Source organism: Sus scrofa, chromosome 14 (genome assembly GCF_000003025.6).
Source record: "Sus scrofa isolate TJ Tabasco breed Duroc chromosome 14, Sscrofa11.1, whole genome shotgun sequence".
Lineage (NCBI taxonomy): Eukaryota > Metazoa > Chordata > Mammalia > Artiodactyla > Suidae > Sus > Sus scrofa.
In genome coordinates, this window is record NC_010456.5 from 115,304,242 (window position 1) to 115,327,189 (window position 22,948).

Consider the following 22,948-nt stretch of genomic DNA (forward strand, 5'->3'; position numbering starts at 1 on the left):
TGCATGCGCATGTGTATGCACACACACACAGACACACAAACACACACTAACACACAAACATGGACTGTATTGCTTAAAAATAAGAAACAGGGAGTTCCCATCGTGCCTTGGTGATTATGAATCCAACTAGTATCCATGAGGACGCAAGTTCGATCCTTGGCCTCCCTCAGTGGGTTAAGGATCCAGTGTTGCCATGAGCTGTGGTGTAGGTTGCAGATGTGGCTCAGATCTAGCATTGCTGTGGATGTGGTGTAGGCCGGCGGCTACAGCTCTGATTTGACCCCTAGCCTGGGAACTTCCATATGCCGTGAGTGTGGCCCTACAAAGACATACACACACACAAAAAAAAAAAAGAAAAGAAAAAAAAGAAAAAAAGAAACAGTGTCATACAATGTACATTATTATTGGAACTTCCTCTTTTTGAGTTAACAACTCACAATTAGCTCCCCCCATCAGGACATAAAGATTTTTCTCTTTCACACCTGAACAGTGTTACTCATTGACCTGGTCTTTCCCTTGAAAACAAGCTCAGGGGATGACAAGAAGAATCCCTGAGCGGATGGCTGTATAGTCTGACTCCCATGTTCTTCTTTTTCAGTATCCGAGATTTGCTGAAGTTCAAGGAAGAAGTGACCAAGGAGCGAGACCAGCTCTTGTCAGAAGTGGTGAAATTACGAGAGTCCTTAGCTCAGATCACTGAACAGCAGCAAGATACAGAGCGGTCCAGGGAAGAGGCAGAACAGGCCATCAGCCAGGTCTGCTCTGCCATGGAGAGCAAGAAGAAGGGACATTACTTCCAGAAGGAGCTTTAGTCCTTCCCCAGACTCCCTTCCTGCCTTGGTCCTCTCTCAGATTTACTCCCTGGTGCCCAAACAAAGCATCCATTGATTGTTCTGCTTCTTTCTTTCTTTCTTTCTTTCTTTCTTTTTTTTTTGTCTTTTTTTTAGGACCGCACTCATGGCATCTGGAGGTTCCCAGGTTAGGGGTCGAATTGGAGCTGTAGCCACTGGCCTACACCACAGACACAGTAAGGCTGTGACCTACACCACAACTCATGGCAATGCTGGGTCCTTAACCCACTGAGTGAGGCTAGGGATCGAACCTGCATCCTCATGGATGCTAGTCAGATTTATTTCCACTGAGCCACGACGGGAACTCCCTGCTTGTTTCTTTGGTTTGTTTTTGTGAGAGTAGTTTTACTGAGTTAGTCTTCTTAATAGTCTCTGAGAAAGTCACCAAAGCAGGGAACTGCTTACATTTTTGGCCCAAGAGAGTGTCCCCTGAGAAGATCAGTGTGCCCTGCATGTGGGGATGGTGAAAGCAGTTTATTTTGTATGGAAGCCATCTAGCTGAATCCTTCTGAACATTCTTCTATAAAACCAGAAGTCAAATAGATAGTATACAAGCGCAGGCTCCAGGAGAAAAATGGGCCTCCTTTGAGCATGCGATAAGAAAGGTACTTTCATAGAATTTGGCCATCCATGATAAAACCATAGTACTCTGTTTAGCAATATCAAGGACTCATGGAAACCACAATTTCGTATTTAGGGTAGCCGGCTACATTTTATTTATTTTCTGTTGATGGAGAGTTTGGTGAGTTCTTTCCATGTTTGACTTCTCTAGACTTCTTGGCTTCCATTTTTAACTGGATTTTATACCTTTCTTTGTGGATTTGTTCCCACCATCAGGGTGAAACATTTGGTGCCAAGGCTTTGAAAAACAATAGAGAATACTTTTGAAAAGTTTGAATGCTGGGCTTCAAAGATGACTCTGCCACGGGAGACATGCTACTATGAAGGGACTGCCCTGGAAATGAAATATCTGAGAGAGGGAGAAACTTGGCCGGTTGAGACCTATCCTGGCAAGGGGCTCATCTCTTTCCCTCTGTCCTTTCTGTTCCTGTAGTTCCAGCAAGAAATCCAGCAACGTCAGAATGAAGCTTCGAGGGAGACTCGGAAGAAGGAAAAACTAGAGAAAGAGCTTAAGCAGATTCAGACAGACATGGACACCAGGCAGACAGAAATCAAGGCGTTGCAGCAGTACATGCAAAAGAGCAAGGAAGAGCTTCAGAAGCTGGAGCAGCAGCTAAAGGAACAGAAGGTATGCTGGATGGGACGGCACCATGGGTCCTGGCTGAACAATGACCATGACTTTGGATTTTCTTTGGAAAGCAGCAAGCTCTCTTTACTACAGACGTTGATAACACAACATGTAGCCCTGCATTTGGTCTTTGAATGGCTCTTCTAGAGAGAATGCCCTCCATCTCCACCCTCCTATCCTGGCTCCAGCAAGTTAATTTCTTTTTACCCTTTTATTGATGTATAATACACACACAGAAAAGTGTTTAAGTCACAGATATATAGCTTGATGAAGTTTCTCCCCTTGAACACATCTTTGTCACTTATACCCAGCCTGAGAAAATGCACCCCAGAACCCCTTGTGCCCTTCCCAGTCACTCTCTTCCTCAAAGGTCAGCTCTCTTCTGAATTCTAAGCAGAGGTGAGTTTTGCCTACTTTTGTACTGTACAGAAATGAAATCATACAGGATGTACTTTTTTTTTTTTTGTCTAATGTCTTTCTCCTAATATCCTGTTTGTGAGATTCATTTATGTTGTTGCCACATAGTTATAGAACCACACTCTCCAATATGGTAGTTACTAGCCACATATGTCCATTTATATTTAAATTATTTAAAATTAAAGAAAACTAAAATTTCAGTTCCTCAGTTGCACCAACACCGTTTCAAGTACTCAGCAGCCATACAGGGCTGTATGGGACAGTGCAGATAGAGAACATTAAGTTCATTACAGATAGTTCTGTTGGACAGATCTCAGAAGACCGTTCTCTCTCATCGCTCTAAGCTTTCCAGCCTTGGATATAACATGAAATATTTAAAAAATTTTTTTTTAAATTTGTTTTTTATTGAAGTGTTTGTTGAGTTACAATGTTATATTAATTTCTGCTATACAGCAAAGTGACTCAGTTATGCACACACACACATATAAATTCTTTTTAATTTTCTTTTCTGTTATGGTCTATCACAGGATATTGAATACAGGTCTCTGTGCTGTACAATAGGGCCTCGTTGTTTACCCATTCTATATGTAATAGCTTGCAGCTGCTAACTCCAGAGTCCAAATCCATCCCTCACCCACCTCCCTCCCCTTTGGCAAGCATAAGTCTGTTCTCTATATCTGTGATTCTGTTTTTGTTTAGTAAAGTTCATTTGTGTCGTATTTTAGATACCACGTATAAGTGATATCATGTGATATTTGTCTTTTTCTTTATGACTTACTTCACTTAGTGTGATAATCTCTAGGTCCATCCATGTTGCTGCAAATGGCATTATTCATTCTTTTTTATGGCTGTGTAGTATTCCACTGTATATGTGTATCTCCATCATATATATGTATTTTCTTTGTCCATTCATCTGTTGATGGACATTTAGGTGGTTTCCATAGCTTGTGCTATGAACACAGGGGTGAATGTATCTTTTTGAATTTAATTTTGTCCAGATATAAGCCGAAGAGTGGGATTGCTGGATCATATGGTAAATCTATCTTTAGTTTTTTGGAGAACCTTCATACTGTTCTCCATAGTGGCTGCACCAATTTACATTCCCACTAACAGTGTAGGAAAGTTCCCTTACTTCTGCATCCTCGCCAGCATTTTTTTTTTTGTATTTCCATGAAAATCTGATATTCATGATACCAATACCTTATAGCATTCATAAGTTGTTAAAAATAATAAGGAATTCTTTAAAAGTATTTAAGCATATAAAAGGATGTCAACAGAAAGTGAGTGGACTTTTTTTTAATCCATCATTTATTATTTGTAGACTTTCTGATGATAGCCATTCTGACTGGTGTGAACTGGTACCTCATTGTGGTTTTGATTTGCATTTCTCTAATAATTAATGATGTTGAGCATCTTTTCATGTGCTTGTTGGCCATCTTAACAGATTTATTTTTAAGTTTCAAGGTTAGGAAACCACACTCAGTCTTTATGTTTCTTAAATATGGTACTTTTTAAAAAACATTTCCTTTGTAATAACGGTTTAAGGAAACACAAATGCTAGTCTGTCTTTTTTAATTTCTTAAAGAACAAATTCATGCCATTGAAAAAAATCACTTATTGAAAATATATTCTCTTAGGAAGTTTCCAAAGTACTTTTCAAGCCATACATCATTTTTCCACTTAAAAAATTAGATATTAGGAGTTCTCATCGTGGTGCAGCGGAAACAAATCCGACTAGGAACCATGAGGTTGTGGGTTCGATCCCTGCCCTTGCTCAGTGGGTTAAGGATCTGGCATTGCCGTGACCTGTTGTGTAGGTCGCAGATGCAGCTAGGATCTGGCGTTGCTGTGGCTCCGATGTAGGCTGGCAGCTGTAGCTCCGATTTGACCCCTAGCCTGGGAACCTCTATATGCTGCGGGTGCGGCCCTAAAAAAGGACAAAAGACAAAAAAAATTTAGATATTAGAATGCACTTATTTTTCAGTTTCTTTATTAATGTTACATAAAGCCAGAAATCAAATAGATAACGTATAATGTGCAAAATCCACTAGAAAAAACTTAGGCTTCTTTGAGCATGAAATTTGAGGGTTTTTGCTCATCATAATAAAACTATAGCACTGTCTATCAATACCCAGGACTCATGGAAAACAGTTTCATTTTAAGCAAAGCCAACTATATTTTATTTAGTTTCTACTGATAGGAAGTGGGACGGATTCTTTCTGTGTTTAACTTTTCTTGACTGGAAGTTATCTATTGGAGTAAGTGACTTTGAAACCATCTTCCCTTTTTTCCTTTATTTTATTCCTTATTTTTGATATCACTCCATCTCCCAATATTTTCTTAATGGAAATGACCTCCCAAAATATAACCCTTTGTTTTATATATTTATGTCCTTCTCAGGATAGAAAAATCTGACTGATGCCGAAGTCAGGCAGATAGAAATCATTCCATTGCTGCTCCATGGTTTTGACTTAAGATGGTTTAAGAGGAATTGTCTCCATGTTGGTGTTAGTCAATGGTTCTGTTCACGAAAAAGTTGTAGGCATATTAATGCTGGATTTGCTTCTGAAGATGTATCTTGTGAGCCCCACAGCCAAAAAAGCCTGTTTGAATCTCTAGCTCATTTGCAATGATTATAGCAATTGTTTCGTGTGCGAAGCCTGCCAAATGGCAAACAGGCATTAAAATATTTATCCACCACCTGTGAACAAGACTTCCCAAGGCTCCCAGAAAAAAAAATTATGCTCTCTGTGTTATTCATAAGAAGGCATCATTTCCCTCAGCCATTTAACATTCATCATATTTGAGTGCATTTGTGCTTTCACTGGAGAGAAAGAGCAGTTTCCGCAAAGACAAAAAAAGTGTGGTTGCCGTGCTTGTCCCAGGAGGTCTGCAGGGATGGCGGCGGGTGGGGGGGGGGGAGGTCCTGCATGGATGTGCAGCTACTGTAATCAGATTCAAATGCCTTAACCAGCTCGTTCTGCATCTTTCAGATCCTGAATGAGAGAGCTGCAAAGGAGCTGGAGCAGTTTCAGATGAGAAATGCTAAACTTCAGCAAGAGAATGAACAGCACAGTTTGGTTTGTGAGCAGCTCTCCCAGGAAAATCAGCAGAAGGTGTTGGAGCTCAAAGTAAATACCGAGTGACATATCTGTTCCCTGCTGGGCTCTCCTTCATTCCCCATTGATAAAGGTTGGCCGATGCTGTTGGAGCCTTTGATTGGATAAACTGTATTAGACTTGGTCCATCAGAGGCAGATGTAAACAGTGATTGCTTTATGCCTGGAAGCAGACAATTTGATAACTACCATTCTTAGAACATTGCAAACCTGATTGTCGATCATGTGATTATGCAAATGCTTTCCAAAGCAAGCTTAGATGTTCATGTTCATCTCTGTAATTCAGCCTTGCAAGTGACAAGGTGCTCAGAACTAGAAACCATTTACACGTGTGAGTGTCGAAGAAGTCCAATTATATATATTTTGCTACGTGTGTGGAGAAGGTGGAATGAGGGGGTGGGGGATGGATTAGTACTATGTGATATCTGCTCTTAGGACTGTAGAATCATGATTTTCACTTCTGTCCAAAGTAAATTTCAAGTCAGCTTTTCTGTTCTTTCTGCCCTCATTAAAGAGTGCTTGCAAATTAAGTTGGGATAACAGTTTTATTCTTGGGTACATACTGTATGCCTACATGCTTAGCAGAGCAGCTTTATGTTTATCACCAATTCTGAACAATTCATAAGCCATCCTCTGGTTTTATTAGAATACGGGGCATAAAATTACTGGCCAATCAGAAAAATACATTGATTCGAGTAGTAAATCTTAACAATTTTTACATCACAGCCACTTTTGAGAATCTGATGAAAGCATGTGCATGCATTTACATGCACACAACCCCCCCCCCCACACACACTTATTCGCACACCTTGTATTTGGTTTGTGTGCAGTCTTAGAGATTTACAAGGCTTTTCTGGAGTCTAACCATGGGACCTGGATTAAGAACTACTGAATTAGAACATCTTATTGTTTCAATTGAAAAGGACCATAGAGCGACTAGTTTGAATCTGGTAGGATCTGAGACCGAGGAACATTTAAGCAGTCCAGAATGATTTGACTCAAAACCATTCTTTATGAGAATGCTCCAAAGCTGAAGCAGAAATGAAGCAACTACCAAAGGCAAAATAATGTATTAGTCCCTAAGGTGAAATTAAAGTGAGAAGACTTATGCCATTACTTCTCTCCTTTGATAACACGAATGGGGCACCTTGAAAGATGGAATATTTTTGTTATCAGATCCTGAACCTATGGGATTCTGCTTCTGGCAGTGATCTGAGGATAACATATCTGGCTAAGCGCAGTCTCCTCATTGTCAAGAACTGCAGATAATTGCTACCCTTTATTTGCAGAAGAATCACGAGTTGCTTTCTCAGCCATTTCTAAGAATGGCAAATTAAAAAAAATGAATTTAATTTGAATTTAAAAATTGATAGAACTTGAAATACATAGACAAAAATCTGTGTTTTCCTTTGCTAGAATTACTGTCTTCATACCTTTTGCCATCATGTAGACTTGCCTATTAGTGTTACCTTGTCCACCTCCAACATGTACAGTCATAGACTCATATACTCTGAAGAAAGAGGACCTTCTTTCTAATGTACGTAATTGTATCACAGTGGTCATGTGGGTCCAAAAGACTCAATTAAAAAAAATTTTTTTTTGCGCTTTTTTTTAGAACTGCACCTGTGGCACATGGAAGTTCCTAGGCCAGGGGTCCAATCGGAGCTATAGCTGCCCGCCTATACCACAGCCACAGCAACGAGGGATCTGAGCCCCATCTGCTACCCACACCACAGCTCATAGCAACACCGGGTCCTTAACCCACTGAGCTAGGTCAAGGATGAGCCCATGTCCTCATGGATACTAGTCGGGTTCATTACTGCTGAGCCGCAATGGGAACTCCCAAAACTCAAAATTTTATAACATGTTAATAGCCTTGAAGAGAGATCACTTAGTGAGTCTATGAATGTTGCCAATCAATGCAGCATTTGTATACAAATTTCACACATTTATGATACATACGATACAGCATTCTTGTTTGATTCAACAGTTCAGTGAATTGAAGCCTTAAGACCTCAGTTTTAATCAGTTTTTTCATTATTTTTAGCTTATATTTTATTTCAGAGAATAGGCTTTTTCAATTTCCCTCAAAACCAAACAATGTGTGTTTTGATTTAATTTCAGAGAATGACTTTACACTGACATGGAAAGAATTTCCTTTTATTGGTCCTGTGTTTACCATCAACCAGTCACTGACCCTTAATTTACTGAGTGTCCCTGGTTAATCCTTTCTCACTAATTACAGGCCAAAGAGGAAGAAGTCCATCAGATGCGCCTTGACATTGGGAAGCTCAACAAAATCCGAGAACAAATCCATAAGAAATTGCATCAGATTGAAGATCAAAAGGGAGAAGTGGAACAGCACAAGGAAACTCTAAAAAATCAGATCTTGGGATTAGAGAGAGGTAAACCAAGAAGCATTCTGTGCTTTGTTTTATTTGTTTTTAGACTTTTCCTGGGTGACTAATGTCATTTAGCAACTGCATGCCTCCAAACAGAAACCATGCCAAATGAATGCAGTAAAACAGCATTCAAACTGGTGATTAGATCATATAGAGGGGACATCATTTTGAATACCGTGAACTTTCTTATCTTAAAAAACTCTTCAATAGGTTGTACTGAGCTGAAAGTATTGCTCAGTATTTGTCCATGGAGGAGTTAACCTCTGTATTCTTAGGTTTGGGTTCTATATGACCTTTTCTTCAGTTTTCTTTTCTTTCCTTTCTTTCTTTCTTTTTAAACTTTTTCTTTCTTTTAGAAACTGCTGCCAAGTCAACAAAGTCTCATTTATTTATTTACTTTTGCTTTCTAGGGCTGCACCTGTGGCATATGGAAATTCCCAGGCTAGGGTTTGAATCAGAGATATAGCCGCTGGCCTATGCCACAGCCACAGCAATGCCAGATCCTTAACCCACTGAACGGGGCCAGGGATGGAAGAAGTCCATCCTCATTGATCCTTAGTTGGGTTCGTTAACAGTGAGCCACAACAGGAATTCCTTCAGTCTTCTTTTCTCATAAAAGATATGGGGGAAATTAAAATGACTGTTCCCCATGAGCAGTATTTGAGATAACAGTGTACCCAGAATCAGTGAGACAAAAAATAAATGGCTTCTGACTCCTTTCCTCTATTAGTACTTGACCCTATGACAAACCCTTGTTTTACCCAACTCTCACACTGACCTGTGGATGGAAAATATAAGTGCCATGGGAGGCCATATAGCACAGAAAAATCATTAAGGATACAAACTCTGGAGTCGAATCTGCCTGGGTTCAGATTCCACCTCTGTCCCATTTAGTTGGGGGATGAAATGAGCTAATGTACAGAAAGCTCTCGGGACAGTACCTAGAACATAGTAAGTGCTTACTAAATGTCATCTATCATTTTCCAGATATATTATTATTTATAAAAGTAATAAGATTAATATTATCTAATTCTGAAAAAGAAAATAATTAAAAACAGGATATACTAGTTAAATATGGTGTGGCAGAAATAGCTCAGAGATTTGGAGACAAAAAGGTCAGGGTTTGAATTCTGGACAGAGGATCAGGGTTTGAAATCTGACTATACCATAAAATGTCAAGAACACCTCATCGACCTCAGCTGTAAATCATTGACTGAGATAACATACATAGAAGCATAAACATGTACACCGACTCCCTGAAAGTTAAGCAAAATCAAGATCTCTAGGTAAGATTAGTAGAAATATTCGTTGCATTAAGTCTTTGAGAAGTGCAGGTATTTTTCCTTCTAAGACACCAAGAGATAATCTTTTGCCAGGGTACAGTTGTAGCTGATATTGATACTTTCTCCGTTTATTTATTCATTCAGTAAATTGAGTACATACTATGTGCAGGCTGCTTATAGTCTAGCATGGAGTTTATAGTCTAATGTCTTTAATGACAGATGTGGGAAAAAAAAAATAGGGCGAGTAGAGCATGTTTTGTAACTGGCTTACGGAATTTCAAAAAACACTCTCATATTAAAATGTCTGTATTTGTGCTGGCGAGAGTTCTAAGTTTTGAAAAAAAAAATGTATCCTTTCAGCAATGAACCCAATTCTTCTTCCTTAAATCACGTTTAAAGAAGTCATCATATTCTCTTTTCTGGTTATTTTATAGATATCGTTAACATTATTATTTCCTCTTAGGGAGCACTTCCTTTTGATGTGCCCTATCAAAGAGTGGCATTGGACATAATGGTTAGGAGCACGAGTCTCCCTGTGTTATGATTTCCTACCGCAAAATCCAGGAGACAGACTGAAAAATTGCCAGAACTAGCAAGAGTTCAACAAGGTGGCAGGTTATAAAATAAATATATAGATATCAATAGCTTTCTTTCATACAAAGAATCAGTTACAATATATGATGGAAAAAACCCCTTTCACAATAGCAACCAAAGTAATAAAATACCTATGAATAAAGTTACCAAGATATTTGTAAGACCTATATATAAAAATCACTATAGAATTCTATTGAGAGGTATAAAGGAAGACTTGAAAAATGGAGAGATACACCAAGTTCTTGGATGAGAAAACTCAATATGATAAAGGTATAAATCTGTCCATATTAATCTACATATTTAATATCGCCAATAAGAATTTCAGTGAGTTATGTTGCTTAGGTCTTGAAAACTGATTCTAGAGTTCCTTCAGAAGAATGAACATGTGACAATAGCTATAAAATTCTAGAAAGGAAGAGTAAGGGAGCATTTGCCTTACCAGGTGTTTAAACGTATGATAAAGCTTCAGTAATCAAATAGTTTAGTGAGAATGCCTGAATAAACAGATCAATGGAAAAGATTGGAGGAGTTCCCGTCGTGGCGCAGTGGTTAACGAATCCGACTAGGAACCATGAGGTTGCGGGTTCCATCCCTGCCCTTGCTCAGTGGGTTTAGGATCCGGCGTTGCCGTGAGCTGTGGTGTAGGTCACAGACGCGGCTCGGATCCTGCGTTGCTGTGGCTCTGGCGTAGGCTGGCAGCTACAGCTCCGATTAGATCCCTAGCCTGGGAACCTCCGTATGCCGTGGGAGCGGCCCAAAGAAATAGCAAAAAGACAAAAAAAAAAAAAAAAAAAAAAAAAAAAAGATTGGAAAGGCCACAAAAAGACCCACAGTTATCATCTAAGATAAAGTTGTCGTTTCATACCAGTGTGCAGTATGGATTATTAAGAAAATGGTGGTATGACAGTCAACTATTTCTGGGAAAAAAAATTCAAGACCAAATATAGGAATAGTAAAGCCAGGATGGAGAGATTTAATGAAATTAAAGCAATTTTTTTTTAAAGCAGCAAAAGTCTATATATGCAGGCAAATTGACTAAAATATTGCCAGAGAGTTAGTATTCTTATTATCTTTAAGGAACTCTTACAAATCCGCAAAAAAATATAATTCATGAGAAAAATGGGCAAAGAGCCAATGTGGAGCAATTTGAAAAACAGAAATACAAATAAATGATCATTAAACATGAAAAAGTAGTCAACTTCACTACTAATCAAGTAAATGTAAATTAAATATGGACCTATTGGCTTAGAAAAATCTATCAGATTGTTAAAGATGAAAGAGACTGATAATACCAGTGGTGGTTTGGCTGTGGATTTAAATTGCCACTAATTTTTTGAGAGAAATTCAGCAGTAGGAGAGAAATATCTTTAAAAAGAAAATCACCTTTGATCCAAGACTTCATCTCCTAGAGGAACAGATGAATAGGAACTTTCACAGAATTATTGCTCATAATTGCAAACTTAAATGCATAAAATAAATAAATAAAAGAAAGCAACTTAAATGTTAAGATGGGAATTGACTAAATAAATTATGCATTTTTATACAGTGAAGTATGAAGTCATTAAAAATTCTGATGTAGATGTGCATTTATAATATAGAGAGATATTTATTTTATGTGTGTTAACTGTATGTAGTATGATTCCCTGTTGGTGTATGTGGTATATAAATATTCATATTTATAAACACATATATTTGCATAGGAAAAAGTCAGGAAAGAGACACACCAAAATCCTATGTAGATTCTGATTGATTGGATTTTTTTTCCCTTTTGTTTATTTATTTATTACTTTTTAATTTTTTTTTTTTCTTTTTAGGGCAGCACCTGTGGCATATGGAAGTTCCTGGGCTCAGGATCAAATTGGAGCTGCAGCTGCTGGCCTAGGCCATAGCCATAGCAACTTGGGATCCATGCTGCATCTGTGACTTAAGTAAGCCATAGCTTGTGGCAACGCTGGATCCTTAACCCATTGAACTATAGTGGGGACTCCCCTTTTGTTTACTTTTGTTGCCAATTTCTTCCTGTTCCCAATTTCTTCCTGTATTTCTAATTACTTTATAATAAACAATATTTAAAAAGAGCAAGGACTTTTTGGAGTCAGAGAAACCGAACTCCCAATCTCAGTCCTCTCACATCTTGGCTGTGGACCCTGGGCACATGGCTCTCTGACCCTCAGCTTCCATCTGTTTAGTGGGACTGGAAGACCTACCTTGCCAAGTTATAATGAAGATCACGTACCACTCGACGAAAAGTAGTTTCATAGCTACGGATAAATATACAAAGGCGTTTTTATGTCGTTTTGGCTTTGGCAGTTTCCTCCTTAACGTTTTCTTCGTAATAATTATTATTTTTCTCCCTGGTAATTTAGAGGTGGAGGCTTCAAAGAAACAAGCAGAACTTGATAAGAAAGCAATGGATGAGCTTCTGAGAGAAAGGGACGTATTGAATAAGGTGAGTTTGTTACAGTAGCGCTGGTAAATAAATGTCTTTGTTTAGTGCTATAATATCTGCCTATAACTGGCTGCAGGGGAAGAAAACTCTGAGGCAAACAGAAGTAGATTAGAATTAATAACAGTGCTCAATTTTCCTCTAAGCAGCTATCCACATTCCGCCATTCACTGGCTGTGACTTGAGACCACATTATCACCTGGGAGCACAAAGGGACTTTGGAGAATCATCATACAAACTAACAGGGGATTTCAGAGTGTCTTGTGGTTTCTGTTTTTATTGCTGGTGTGTTATTTGGCATCCGAAGCAGTTACTCAAAATCTCTGATTATAATATCTATAATCTGCAGTTTTGGCTAATCCAGAAAGTACAAGTGAGTGCCCATAAGATGTTAGCTTTCAGGTAGGTAGAGGATGGCTGGTTGGCTATATGAAGCACCTCTAACCCATCCTCCGTCTTTTCAGGAGGGTTGTAGGTTTTGGTTTCTGCTTTCAGCCATTATTTCTCCTAGTCTTTGAGTTCCATAAGGTCCAAAGCTGGGCAGGGACTGGGGGAGCTTGAGGCCTGGAAATCCCTGCTCAAGGCAGACCCTCATCCCCTGCTCCTCTCCTTGACCCTTCCAGAGGATTCCTTCCACTTTAAGTCACTCGTAGGAGATTAACCGCTTGCAAGGAATTAGGGTAAACGTTCCTGCTCAAGAATTTCCTTTAGGGAGGAAAAAACGATGGGCCAGGTGTGGAGTGGGGAGGTTGTTTCCACAGCAGACAGCCTCGTGGCTTTTGGCCAAGACAGCTTCATCTCCAGCTTCATACAGCCTATATTTGCTCATTCTGAATTGTTATTATTTCTTTAGGTTTCCCAGGATGGAATAAATGTTAACAACGTAGATTACCCTGTAGTTTAAAGTGGACTATTTAGGGAATTTCAGGAAATAGTAGAAGATTAGATATCTTTACATGCTGAGCACTCCTTAAGAAAGTATTTTTAGGAGTTCCCGTCGTGGCGCAGCGGTTAACGAATCCGACTAGGAACCATGAGGTTGCGGGTTCGATCCCTGCCCCTGCTCAGTGGGTTAACGATCCGGCGTTGCCGTGAGCTGTGGTGTAGGTTGCAGACTCGGCTCGGATCCCAAGTTGCTGTGGCTCTGGCGTAGGCCAGCGGCTACAGCTCCGATTCGACCCCTAGCCTGGGAACCTCCATATGCCACGAAAGTGGCCCAAAAAAATAGCAAAAAGACAAAAAAAAAAAAAAAAAAAGAAAGTTTTTTTAAAAAATTTTTCATAATCCTGGAAAATTTTCCTTTATTCTATAGATTTTTATCTGTAAATAATTTTATTGGATTTAGTTTTGTTTTTTTTTTTTTTTTTTTTTTTTTTTAGCTATTTCTTGGGCTGCTCCTGCGGCATATGGAGGTTCCCAGGCTAGGGGTCGAATCGGAGCTGTAGCCACCGGCCTACGCCAGAGCCACAGCAACGCTGGATCTGAGCCGAGTCTGCAACCTACACCACAGCTCACGGCAACGCCGGATCCTAAACCCACTGAGCCAGGGCAGGGATCGAACCCGCAACCTCATGGTTCCTAGTCGGATTCGTTAACCATTGCGCCACGACAGGAACTCCGGATTTAGATTTTTAAATTTATTTTTTTAAACTCATATAACATTTATTCCATTTATATTTATATATTCTAGTAAACAACCTATAGATATCCTGCCATAATAAGACAACTAGCATATTAAGTTTATACTTATTTGTTTGATTTGACTATTTAAACTTCTTCTTTAGGGCAGGGTATACTTTTACTTTTTTCCTGGCCATTGCATCCTCAGTGCCTGGCCTAGTGCCTGCTCCTCTGAAGGTGTGCAATCAACCTTTACTGATAATACGTTCTTTCCCCACTGACTTGAAATGCCACCTTCATTCATGAATAAGTGATGTGTTTTTGATAGGCAGCAATATTAATGTATTTTGGTTCTTTCAGTGTCATGTTGAAGTGGCTTTATCTTTCACAGAGCAAACGTTTAATTCAATACTTGAAAGTAAAGTTGACCTTTTCCATTTCCTACATCGTCACCTGATCAAGATTTAAATGTCCCATTGTTTTTCTTTTTTTTTCTTTTTTTGCTTTTTAGGGCCGCACTGGCGGCACATGGAGTTTCCCAGGCTGGGGTCTGATCGGAGCTATAGCTGCCGGCCTACACTGCAGCCACTGCAGCCCAGGATCCAAGCTGTGTCTATGACCCACATCACAGCTCACAGCAACACTGGATCCTTAACCCACTGAGCGAGGCCAGGGATTGCAACCTCATGGTTCCTAGTCAGATTCATTTCTGCTGTGCCACAACGGGAGCTCCATAAATGTCCCATTTTTTTTTTTTAACCTATTTATATTCCAGTGGTTTTCAGACCTGACTGCATGTCCGTATTGGTTAGAGATTTGAGAAGGGATTATCAGGTGCCTTACAGAACCCAAGGATACGGCTGGGCCCTAGAAACAATAGGAACCTGGCCTAACATTCTTGGGATACACAGAAAGCCCTCTCTCCCTCCACCACACTGCTTCCAGCGGAGGTGTTGCTTCATTTCTTTCTTGCAGTGAGGATTGCCTCTGTTTCCCAGACCATATGGCAGAAAAAAAGCTACCACCAACAGCTCCCGAGTTGACATCTTCTACAGAGTTACAAAAGTCCCTGGGTCCATCCAGCTGTGGCTGGAGAAGCAGGCTCTCCAGCGTGAGCATGACTGCCCTGGCTTCTTGGGCAGCCAACCCAAGGCATTTCCATTGCAGCATCAGAGATCACCAGGGCAGCTTTAAAAAAAAAATGTTGGAACCTGGGTTCTATCTCAGGGCCACTGAATCAGAATCGCTGGAATTGGGACATGGGCATCTGTGTTTTTGAAAAAACTGGATTAATTCTTTTTGAATGTGGTAAAATACACATAAAAGAAAACTTAGCATTAGTGACATTAATACATTCACAATGCTGTGCAAACATCATGACTATTTAGTTTCAGAATATTTTCATGGCCTGCAAAGGAACCTGTGTACCTGTTAGGCAGTCACTTCCCACTTCCCCTCCTCCACCCTTGGCAAATACTGATCTGCTTATGTTTCTGTGGATTTGACCATTCTGGATATTTCATCCCTTTTTATGGCAGATTAACATTCCACTATGTAGATATAGAACATTTTATTTATTCATTCATCAGCTGATGGACATTTGGGTTATTGTTACCTTTTGGCTTGTGTGAATAGTGCTACTACTATGAACGTTTATGTACAAGCTTTTCATTTGAACACTTATTTTCAATTCTTTTGAGTAGATACCAGGAGTGGTTTTGTTGGATCATATGTTAATTTTAGGTATTTTTTTTTAGGGCCATACATATGGCACATGGAAGTTTCCAGGCTAGGGGTTGAATTGGAGCTACAGCTGCTGACCTATGCCACAGCCACAGCAATGCCAGATCTGATCTGTATCTGTGACCTACAGCACAGCTCATGGCAATGCTGGATCCTTGACCCACTGAGTGAGGCCAGGGATCGAACCGGTGTCCTCATGGTTATTAGTTGGGTTCATTACCACTGCACCACAACAGGAACTCTGGTATCTGTATTTTTAATAAGCTGGTTTTACTTTATTTTGTAGTCAAATCCTGTGTTATATGATTAGGTTCAGATGTTCTACTTTTATAAGAAGAAGGCTAGAGCTGGGATGGAAGGTGACTTTGGCATCAGCCAGCCCTGAATTCAAATCACAGCCCTGTCACTGCCTTATTGAATGAACTTGTAGGCAAGTAGCTTAACTTCTCATTCTCTGTTTCCTACTCCTAATATGGGAACAATATAGTGCCCACTCCTTTTTTTTTGGATGCACCTGCAACATGCGAAGTTCTGGGGCCAAGGATCGAACCTGCGCCACAACAGTGACGATGTCGGATCCTTAGCCCACTGAACCACCAGGGATGTTGTCTCTTAGTGCATTTGTATGTCCGTTTATAGTGCGCTGTGCCAACTGACATAAAAAGCTCTTAATAAGCTGTGGAAAATATGATTATTTTTATTCATCTTCCAAATAATGCACCTAATTATTTTAGGATTAAGGCAGGGAGTAAATTTAATAAAAATTCCCAAACATTTTGAGTAATAGGGCTGCTCTGTTGCTTTTGTTTTTAGAATATGCTTAAGGCGGTCAACGCGACCCAGAAACAGATAGACCTGGTAAAACTCCATGAACAAGCCAAGAGGAACTTGGAAGAAGAAATCCAGAACTATAGAGAGGAGGCTCAGAAGCAAAGAAAGATCATCTTTCAACTGGAAAAGGAGCGAGATCGGTACATCAATGAAGCCAGTGACCTTACTCAAAAGGTAAGCCACTCCTCTATGGTGTGGGTCGAGCATCAGCACCTTTTTTTCTGATTGTTACATTTCTGATCATTACACATTGTTGCAAAGATGAGTTATTCCAATTTCAGCTTGTGATTCACATGCAGATTTACGATAGTGGGAAACAAGCTTTGCCCGGAAATCAGCTTCTTCCCGTTTAGAGTAAATAAATGCTGAGCAAGTATTTGCAGAATATGAATTTGGAGGAGCAAAAATGCATATGCTCAGTCGAGCCCTGGCCTGACATGTCTTCCTTGTAAAAGACCCCCGATGATCCTCATACCAAGGATTGGGAGCCATTGTAATACAGCATATTTCTCTTCTGACTTAGTCATTTAAGAAGCTCTGTTGATTACTGAGTCTGAGAAGACTAGCTGTCAGTTCAGGCATTCATACGCTCTGGCTTGGCTAGTCTGTTAGTCTCTGTATCAGTCAGATTAAGTCCTAACAAATAACCTTCAAGTCTTAGAGGTTTATACAACAGAGATCTATTTTTTGTTCACATTGGTGGCCTTTGAGGGCAGCCACAGCCTGCTTCATATCCTCTTCACTCCAGACTGACTCTGTTGGGAAGTGCTGGCCTCTTACAGTGGGGAAACAATGTAATATCCCCTTTGCGATGCTCTCAGAGCTTAGCTGGCAAGGGAAGGGCACGGGGTCTGTCCATTTATATTCCACTAGCCAAAGCAAGTCACATGACCAAGCCGCACATTTCTGGGCAGAAGTGTGATCCTGTTAAGGGAGGGACCCTACCTGGTGAGACAGCAAATATATCTGAGCATAAAATCTGTTGCATCCTCCTACTTCTCCTTCCTGAGAATCAATCTCTCTCCACTCCTTTCTGCCATCACACTACCAGCATTGTTAAAAATTCCAGGGTGGTCTTATTATTACTCCCAGCCTTACAAACATCTGTTGTCTGTCAGCAACCTGGGCCAGTGCTTCCTAACATTTTTAGTATCATAGCACCTGTGGAGATGAACATATCTACAGCATATGAGAGTGAGGGAGAATGAGACTGTGAAGGGCTGGAGGGGACTAACTCATGGATGCTAGTCCCCAGTTCCTGCCTGTCCATCCTGTGGATAGAGTGCATCAGTATTTTGGTATTTACCTGTAGCCATGCAAGACAGAGCAGCTGGTACATTCTGACTCAAGGGACAGAGTCTGAGCTCTTTGTTCTCCCTGGAAAGTCCTTCTTTACCTTCTCTGTATGGAAAACTCCTATTCATACTTCAATACCCACCTCAAATGCTTATCTCTGGGGTCACACCTGTTTTGACTTCCTAGGCAGAGCTAGTCCCTTCCTACTTCATGGGTTTGTTGATATTTCTGGAATGGCACTTATCATCTTCTACTGTAATTATTCATTTGTACCTTTGTTTTCCCTACTTTATAGTGAGCTCTTGGAAGCATTTCCAGAGAAATTTTTTTCATAATTTCCAGCATGCTGGTATATAGTAGGCCCTGAAAAACTGTTTGTTGAACAAATAGATGGTGAATGATAAAAAGAGTGCTGCCACTGATTTGATGAAGGATTGCATATTTCTCTTTCCTTGTAAAGGAAAGATACTGGTACCAAGTTTTGCTGGTAATTGTTTTTCTGATATTTAACTGCACAAGGTTGCATTATGTCTAACCTAAATAATTTAACTGCGAGTTCTTTTTTGTTTTAAGTTGATTAATTAATTATTTTCCACTGTACAGCATGGGGACCAAGTTACACATACATGTATACATAATTTTTCCTTCCATTGTTGTGTTGTGAGGTAAGTATCTAGATATAGTTCTCAGTGCTACACAGCAGCATCTCCTTGTAACTCCATTCCAAAAGCAATAGTTTGCATCCATTAACTCCAAGCTCCCGATCTCTGCTGCTCCCTCCCCTTCCCACCAGGCAGCCATAAATCTGTTGCCCAAGTCCATGATTTTCTTTTCTGTGGAAAGGTTCATTTGTGCTATATATTAGATTCCAGTTATAAGTGATATCATTTGGTATTTGTCTTTCTCTTTCTGACTCATTTCACTCAGTATGAGAGTCTCTAGTTCCATCCATGTTGCTGCAAATGGCATCATGTCATTCTTTTTTTTATGGCTGAGTAGTATTCCATTGTGTATATATACCACATCTTCCTAATGCAATCATCTGTCGATAGACATTTAGGTTTTTTCCATGTCTTGGCTATTGTGAACAGAGCTGCAATGAACATGTGGGTGCATGTATCTTTTTTAAGGAAAGTTTTGTCTGGAAATATGCCCAAGAGTGGGATTGTGGGGTCATATGGAAGTTCTATGTATAGATTTCTCAGGTAGCTCCAAACTGTTCTCCACAGTGGCTGTACCAGCTTACATTCCCACCAACAGTGCAGGAGGGTACCCTTTTCTCCACACCTTCTCCAGCATTTGTTATTTGTGGACTTATTAATGTGAGGTGGTATCTCATGGTAGTTTTGATTTGCATTTCTCTAATAATCAGGGATGTTGAGCATTTTTTCATGTGTTTGTTGGCCATCTGTATATCTTCCTTAGAGAAATGTCTATGCAGGTCTTTTGCCCATTTTTCCATTGGGTTGTTGGCTTTTTTGCTGTTGAGTTCTATAAGTTGCTTGTATATTCTAGAGATTAAGCCCTTGTCTGTTGCATCATTTGAAATGATTTTCTCCCATTCTATAAGTTGTCTTTTTGGTTTCCTTTGCTGTGCAAAATCTTGTCCGTTTGATTAGGTCCCATTGGTTTATTTTTGTTTTTATTTCTGTTGCTTTGGGAGACTGACCTGAGAAAATATTCATAAGGTTGATGTCAGGGAATGTTTCACCTATGTTCTCTTCCAGGAGTTTGATGGTGTCCTGTCTTATATTTAAGTCTTTCATCCATTTTGAGTTTATTTTTGTGCATGGTGTGAGGATGTGTTCTAGTTTCATTGCTTTGCATGCAGCTGTCCAGGTTTCCCAGCAATGCTTGCTGAATAGACTTTCTTTTTTCCATTTATGTTCTTGCCTCTTTTGTCAAAGATTAATTGACCATAGATGTCATGTTTTTTTTCTGGGTTCTCTATTCTGTTCCATTGGTCTGTCTATCTGTTTTGATACCAGTACCACACTGTTTTGATGACTGTGGCTTTGTAATATTGCTTGAAGTCTAGAAGAGTTATCCCTCCTGCTTAGTTTTTGTTTCTCATTTTCAAGAATTGATCACATATTGTGGCACAAAGCTAGCCTCAACAAATTTAGGAGTATAGAAATTATTTCAAGTACCTTCTCTGACCATAATGATATGAAACTAGAAATCAACCACAGGGAAAGAAATGAGAAAAAACCTACTACATGGAGAATAAACAACATGCTACTAAAAAACCAATGGTCAATGAGGAAATCAAGAAGAAAATTAAAAAATACCTTGAGACAAATGAGAATGCAGGCACAACCTTTCAAAATCCATGGGATGCCACAAAAGCAGTGCTCAGAGGGAAATTCATAGCAATACAGGTCTTCCTCAAAAAAGAAGAAAAATCTCAAATTGACAACCTAACCCACCACCTAGATGAATTAGAAAAAGAACAAATAAAATCTAAAGTCAGCAGAAGGAAGGAAATCATAAAGATCAAAGAGGAAATCAATAAAATAGAGATTCAAAAAACAATAGAGAAAATTAATAAAACCAAGAGCTGGTTCTTTGAAAAGGTAAACAAATTGACAAACCTCTGGCTAGAGTCACCAAGAAGAGGAGAGAAAAAAACCCAAATAAACAAAATTAGAAATGAAAAAGGAGAAATCACGACAGATACTGCAGAAATACAAAAAACCATAAGAGAATACTATAAACAATTATATGCCAACAAATTGGACAATCTGGAAGAAATGGACAACTTTCTGGAATCTTACATCCTGCCAAAACTGAATCAAGAAGAAATAGACCAACTGAACAGATTGATCATTAAAAATGAAATTGAAGATGTCATAAAAACACTCCTACAAATAAAAGCCCAGGACCAGATGGCTTCACAGGCGAATTCTACCAAACATACAAAGAGGATCTGGTGCCCATCCTCCTTAAACCTTTTCAAAAGGTTGAGGAAGAAGGAACACTCCCAAAGACATTCTATGATGCCATCATCACCCTAATTCCAAAACCAGACAAACATACTACCAAAAAAGAAAACCATTGGCCAATATTTTTGATGAAAAAATTGCAATTTTTGAGATGCAAAAATTCTCAACAAAATTCTAGCCAACTGAATCCAACAACATATCAAAAAGATCGTACACCATGAGCAGGTGGCATTCATCCCAGGTTCACAAGGATGGTTCAACATATGCTAATCAATCAACATCATACACCACATTAACAAAAGAAAAGTAAAAAACCATATGATCATCTCAATAGACGCAGAAAAAGCATTTGACAAAGTCCAACATCCATTTATGATAAAAATTCTCACCAAAGTGGGTGTAGAGGGAACATAATCAAAGCCGTTTATAACAAACCCACAGCAAATGTAATACTCAATGGAGAAAATTAAAAGCCTTCGCACTAAAATCTGGAACAAGACAGGGATGCCCACTTTCACCACTGCTATTCAACATAGTTTTAGAAGTCCTAGCCAAAGCAATCAGACAAACAAAAGAAATAAAAGGCATCCAAATAGGAAGAGAAGAGATAAAAGTATCACTGTATGCAGATGACATGATACTATATATAGAAAACCCTACAGACTCAACCCAAAAACTGCTTGAACTGATTAACAAATTCAGCAAAGTAGCAGGATATAAGATTAACATTCAGAAATCAGTCACATTTCTGTATACTAACAATGAAATATTAGAAAAGGAATACAAAAATACAATACCTTTTAAAACTGCACCCCCAAAAATCAAATACCTGAGAATACAACTGACCAAGGATGTAAAGGATTTATATGCCAAGAACTAAAGAACATTAATCAAGTAAATTAAAGAAGACGTAAAGAAATGGAAAGATATTCCATGTTCCTGGATTGGAAAAATTAGTATTGTAAAAATGGCCATACTACCCAAAGCAATCTACAGATTCAATGCAATCCCTATCAAATCACCCATGATATTTTTTATAGAACTAGAACAAACAATCCACAAATTTATATGGAACCGCAAAAGACCCAGAATTGCCAAAGCAATCCTGAGAAACAAGTTCTTAAAATATTATTTATCAACTACAATTTTTCTCTTATTTAATTCCTGACAGCATATATCAGTTGTTACAGCAACTCGTGTCACCTCTGGACTTCTTACTAAAAATATGTATGTCTTTTTGACACCTTCCTGTACTTCTTTCTTTACTCTCTCTCTCTCTCTCTCTCTCTCTCTCTCACACACACACACACACACACACACACACACACACACACACACACACACACCCTCGTGCCCACAAATTGAAAGTTCCCGTTCATGCATTCTGTTTCTAGGGAGTTGAGGAATAATACCAGGGGCTGGGAAGGTGTCATGAAACTGATATTTTCATTTACTTCTAGAGTGAGTCATTCCAAATTTATCCTTTTGACCTAACAATTTCTTTTGTAAAAACTGAGTATGTGAAAAAATAAGAATGCAAAGATTTTATATAAGAAAATTCTTCAAAATAAATTGTGCAAATTTGCTAGGTACCGTTAAAATCATGTGCTTGAAAAACATTTTTGAAATGGGGAATATTGTCATGGTATGAATCTGATAAAAACAGAATGCAAAGTTATTTACATGGCTTGACCTAAGTTTCATCTGTGTGCAGAGGGAAAGGATTGGGGGCATACCTCACAGGGTGGTTGTGAGAATTAAAAGAGGTGATATCTGCAAAGTATTTCAAACCATCTCTGGCACATGGTAAGTGCTATGGAATGTTTCATATATAAGCAAGTAAATACATAAATTTGTTGATACACAGCCCAGAATTTTTGTTCAAAGTGGCATTTGAATGTAGCTATTTTCAACTTTTTTTTTTTTTACATGTCATAAAGTACAGACATAGATGAAAACTTTTTTTTTTTTTCTCTTTAGGGCTGCATCTGTAGCATATGGAAGTTCCCAGGCTGTAGGGGTCTAATTGGAGCTACAGCTGCCAGCCTACACCACAGCGCAGCAATGCCAGATCCGAACTGTGTCTGTGACCTATACCACAGCTTGTGGCAACACTGGATCCTAACCCATTGAGCAAAGCCAAGGGATGGAGC

The 22,948-nt window shown here is 39.2% G+C and overlaps 1 protein-coding gene across 1 annotated transcript in view; it reads left to right on the plus strand.

Annotated features, from left to right (window-relative positions):
• Positions 1 to 22,948, plus strand: part of CFAP58 (cilia and flagella associated protein 58) — a 118,467-nt gene that overhangs the window by 11,856 nt on the left and 83,663 nt on the right. Inside the window, exons 4-9 of the mRNA XM_005671442.3 lie at positions 599 to 755; positions 1,906 to 2,100; positions 5,511 to 5,648; positions 7,881 to 8,040; positions 12,281 to 12,363; positions 16,537 to 16,728. Coding sequence (XP_005671499.1) covers positions 599 to 755; positions 1,906 to 2,100; positions 5,511 to 5,648; positions 7,881 to 8,040; positions 12,281 to 12,363; positions 16,537 to 16,728 — 925 coding nt within the window. The remainder of the gene's footprint in view (positions 1 to 598; positions 756 to 1,905; positions 2,101 to 5,510; positions 5,649 to 7,880; positions 8,041 to 12,280; positions 12,364 to 16,536; positions 16,729 to 22,948) is intronic.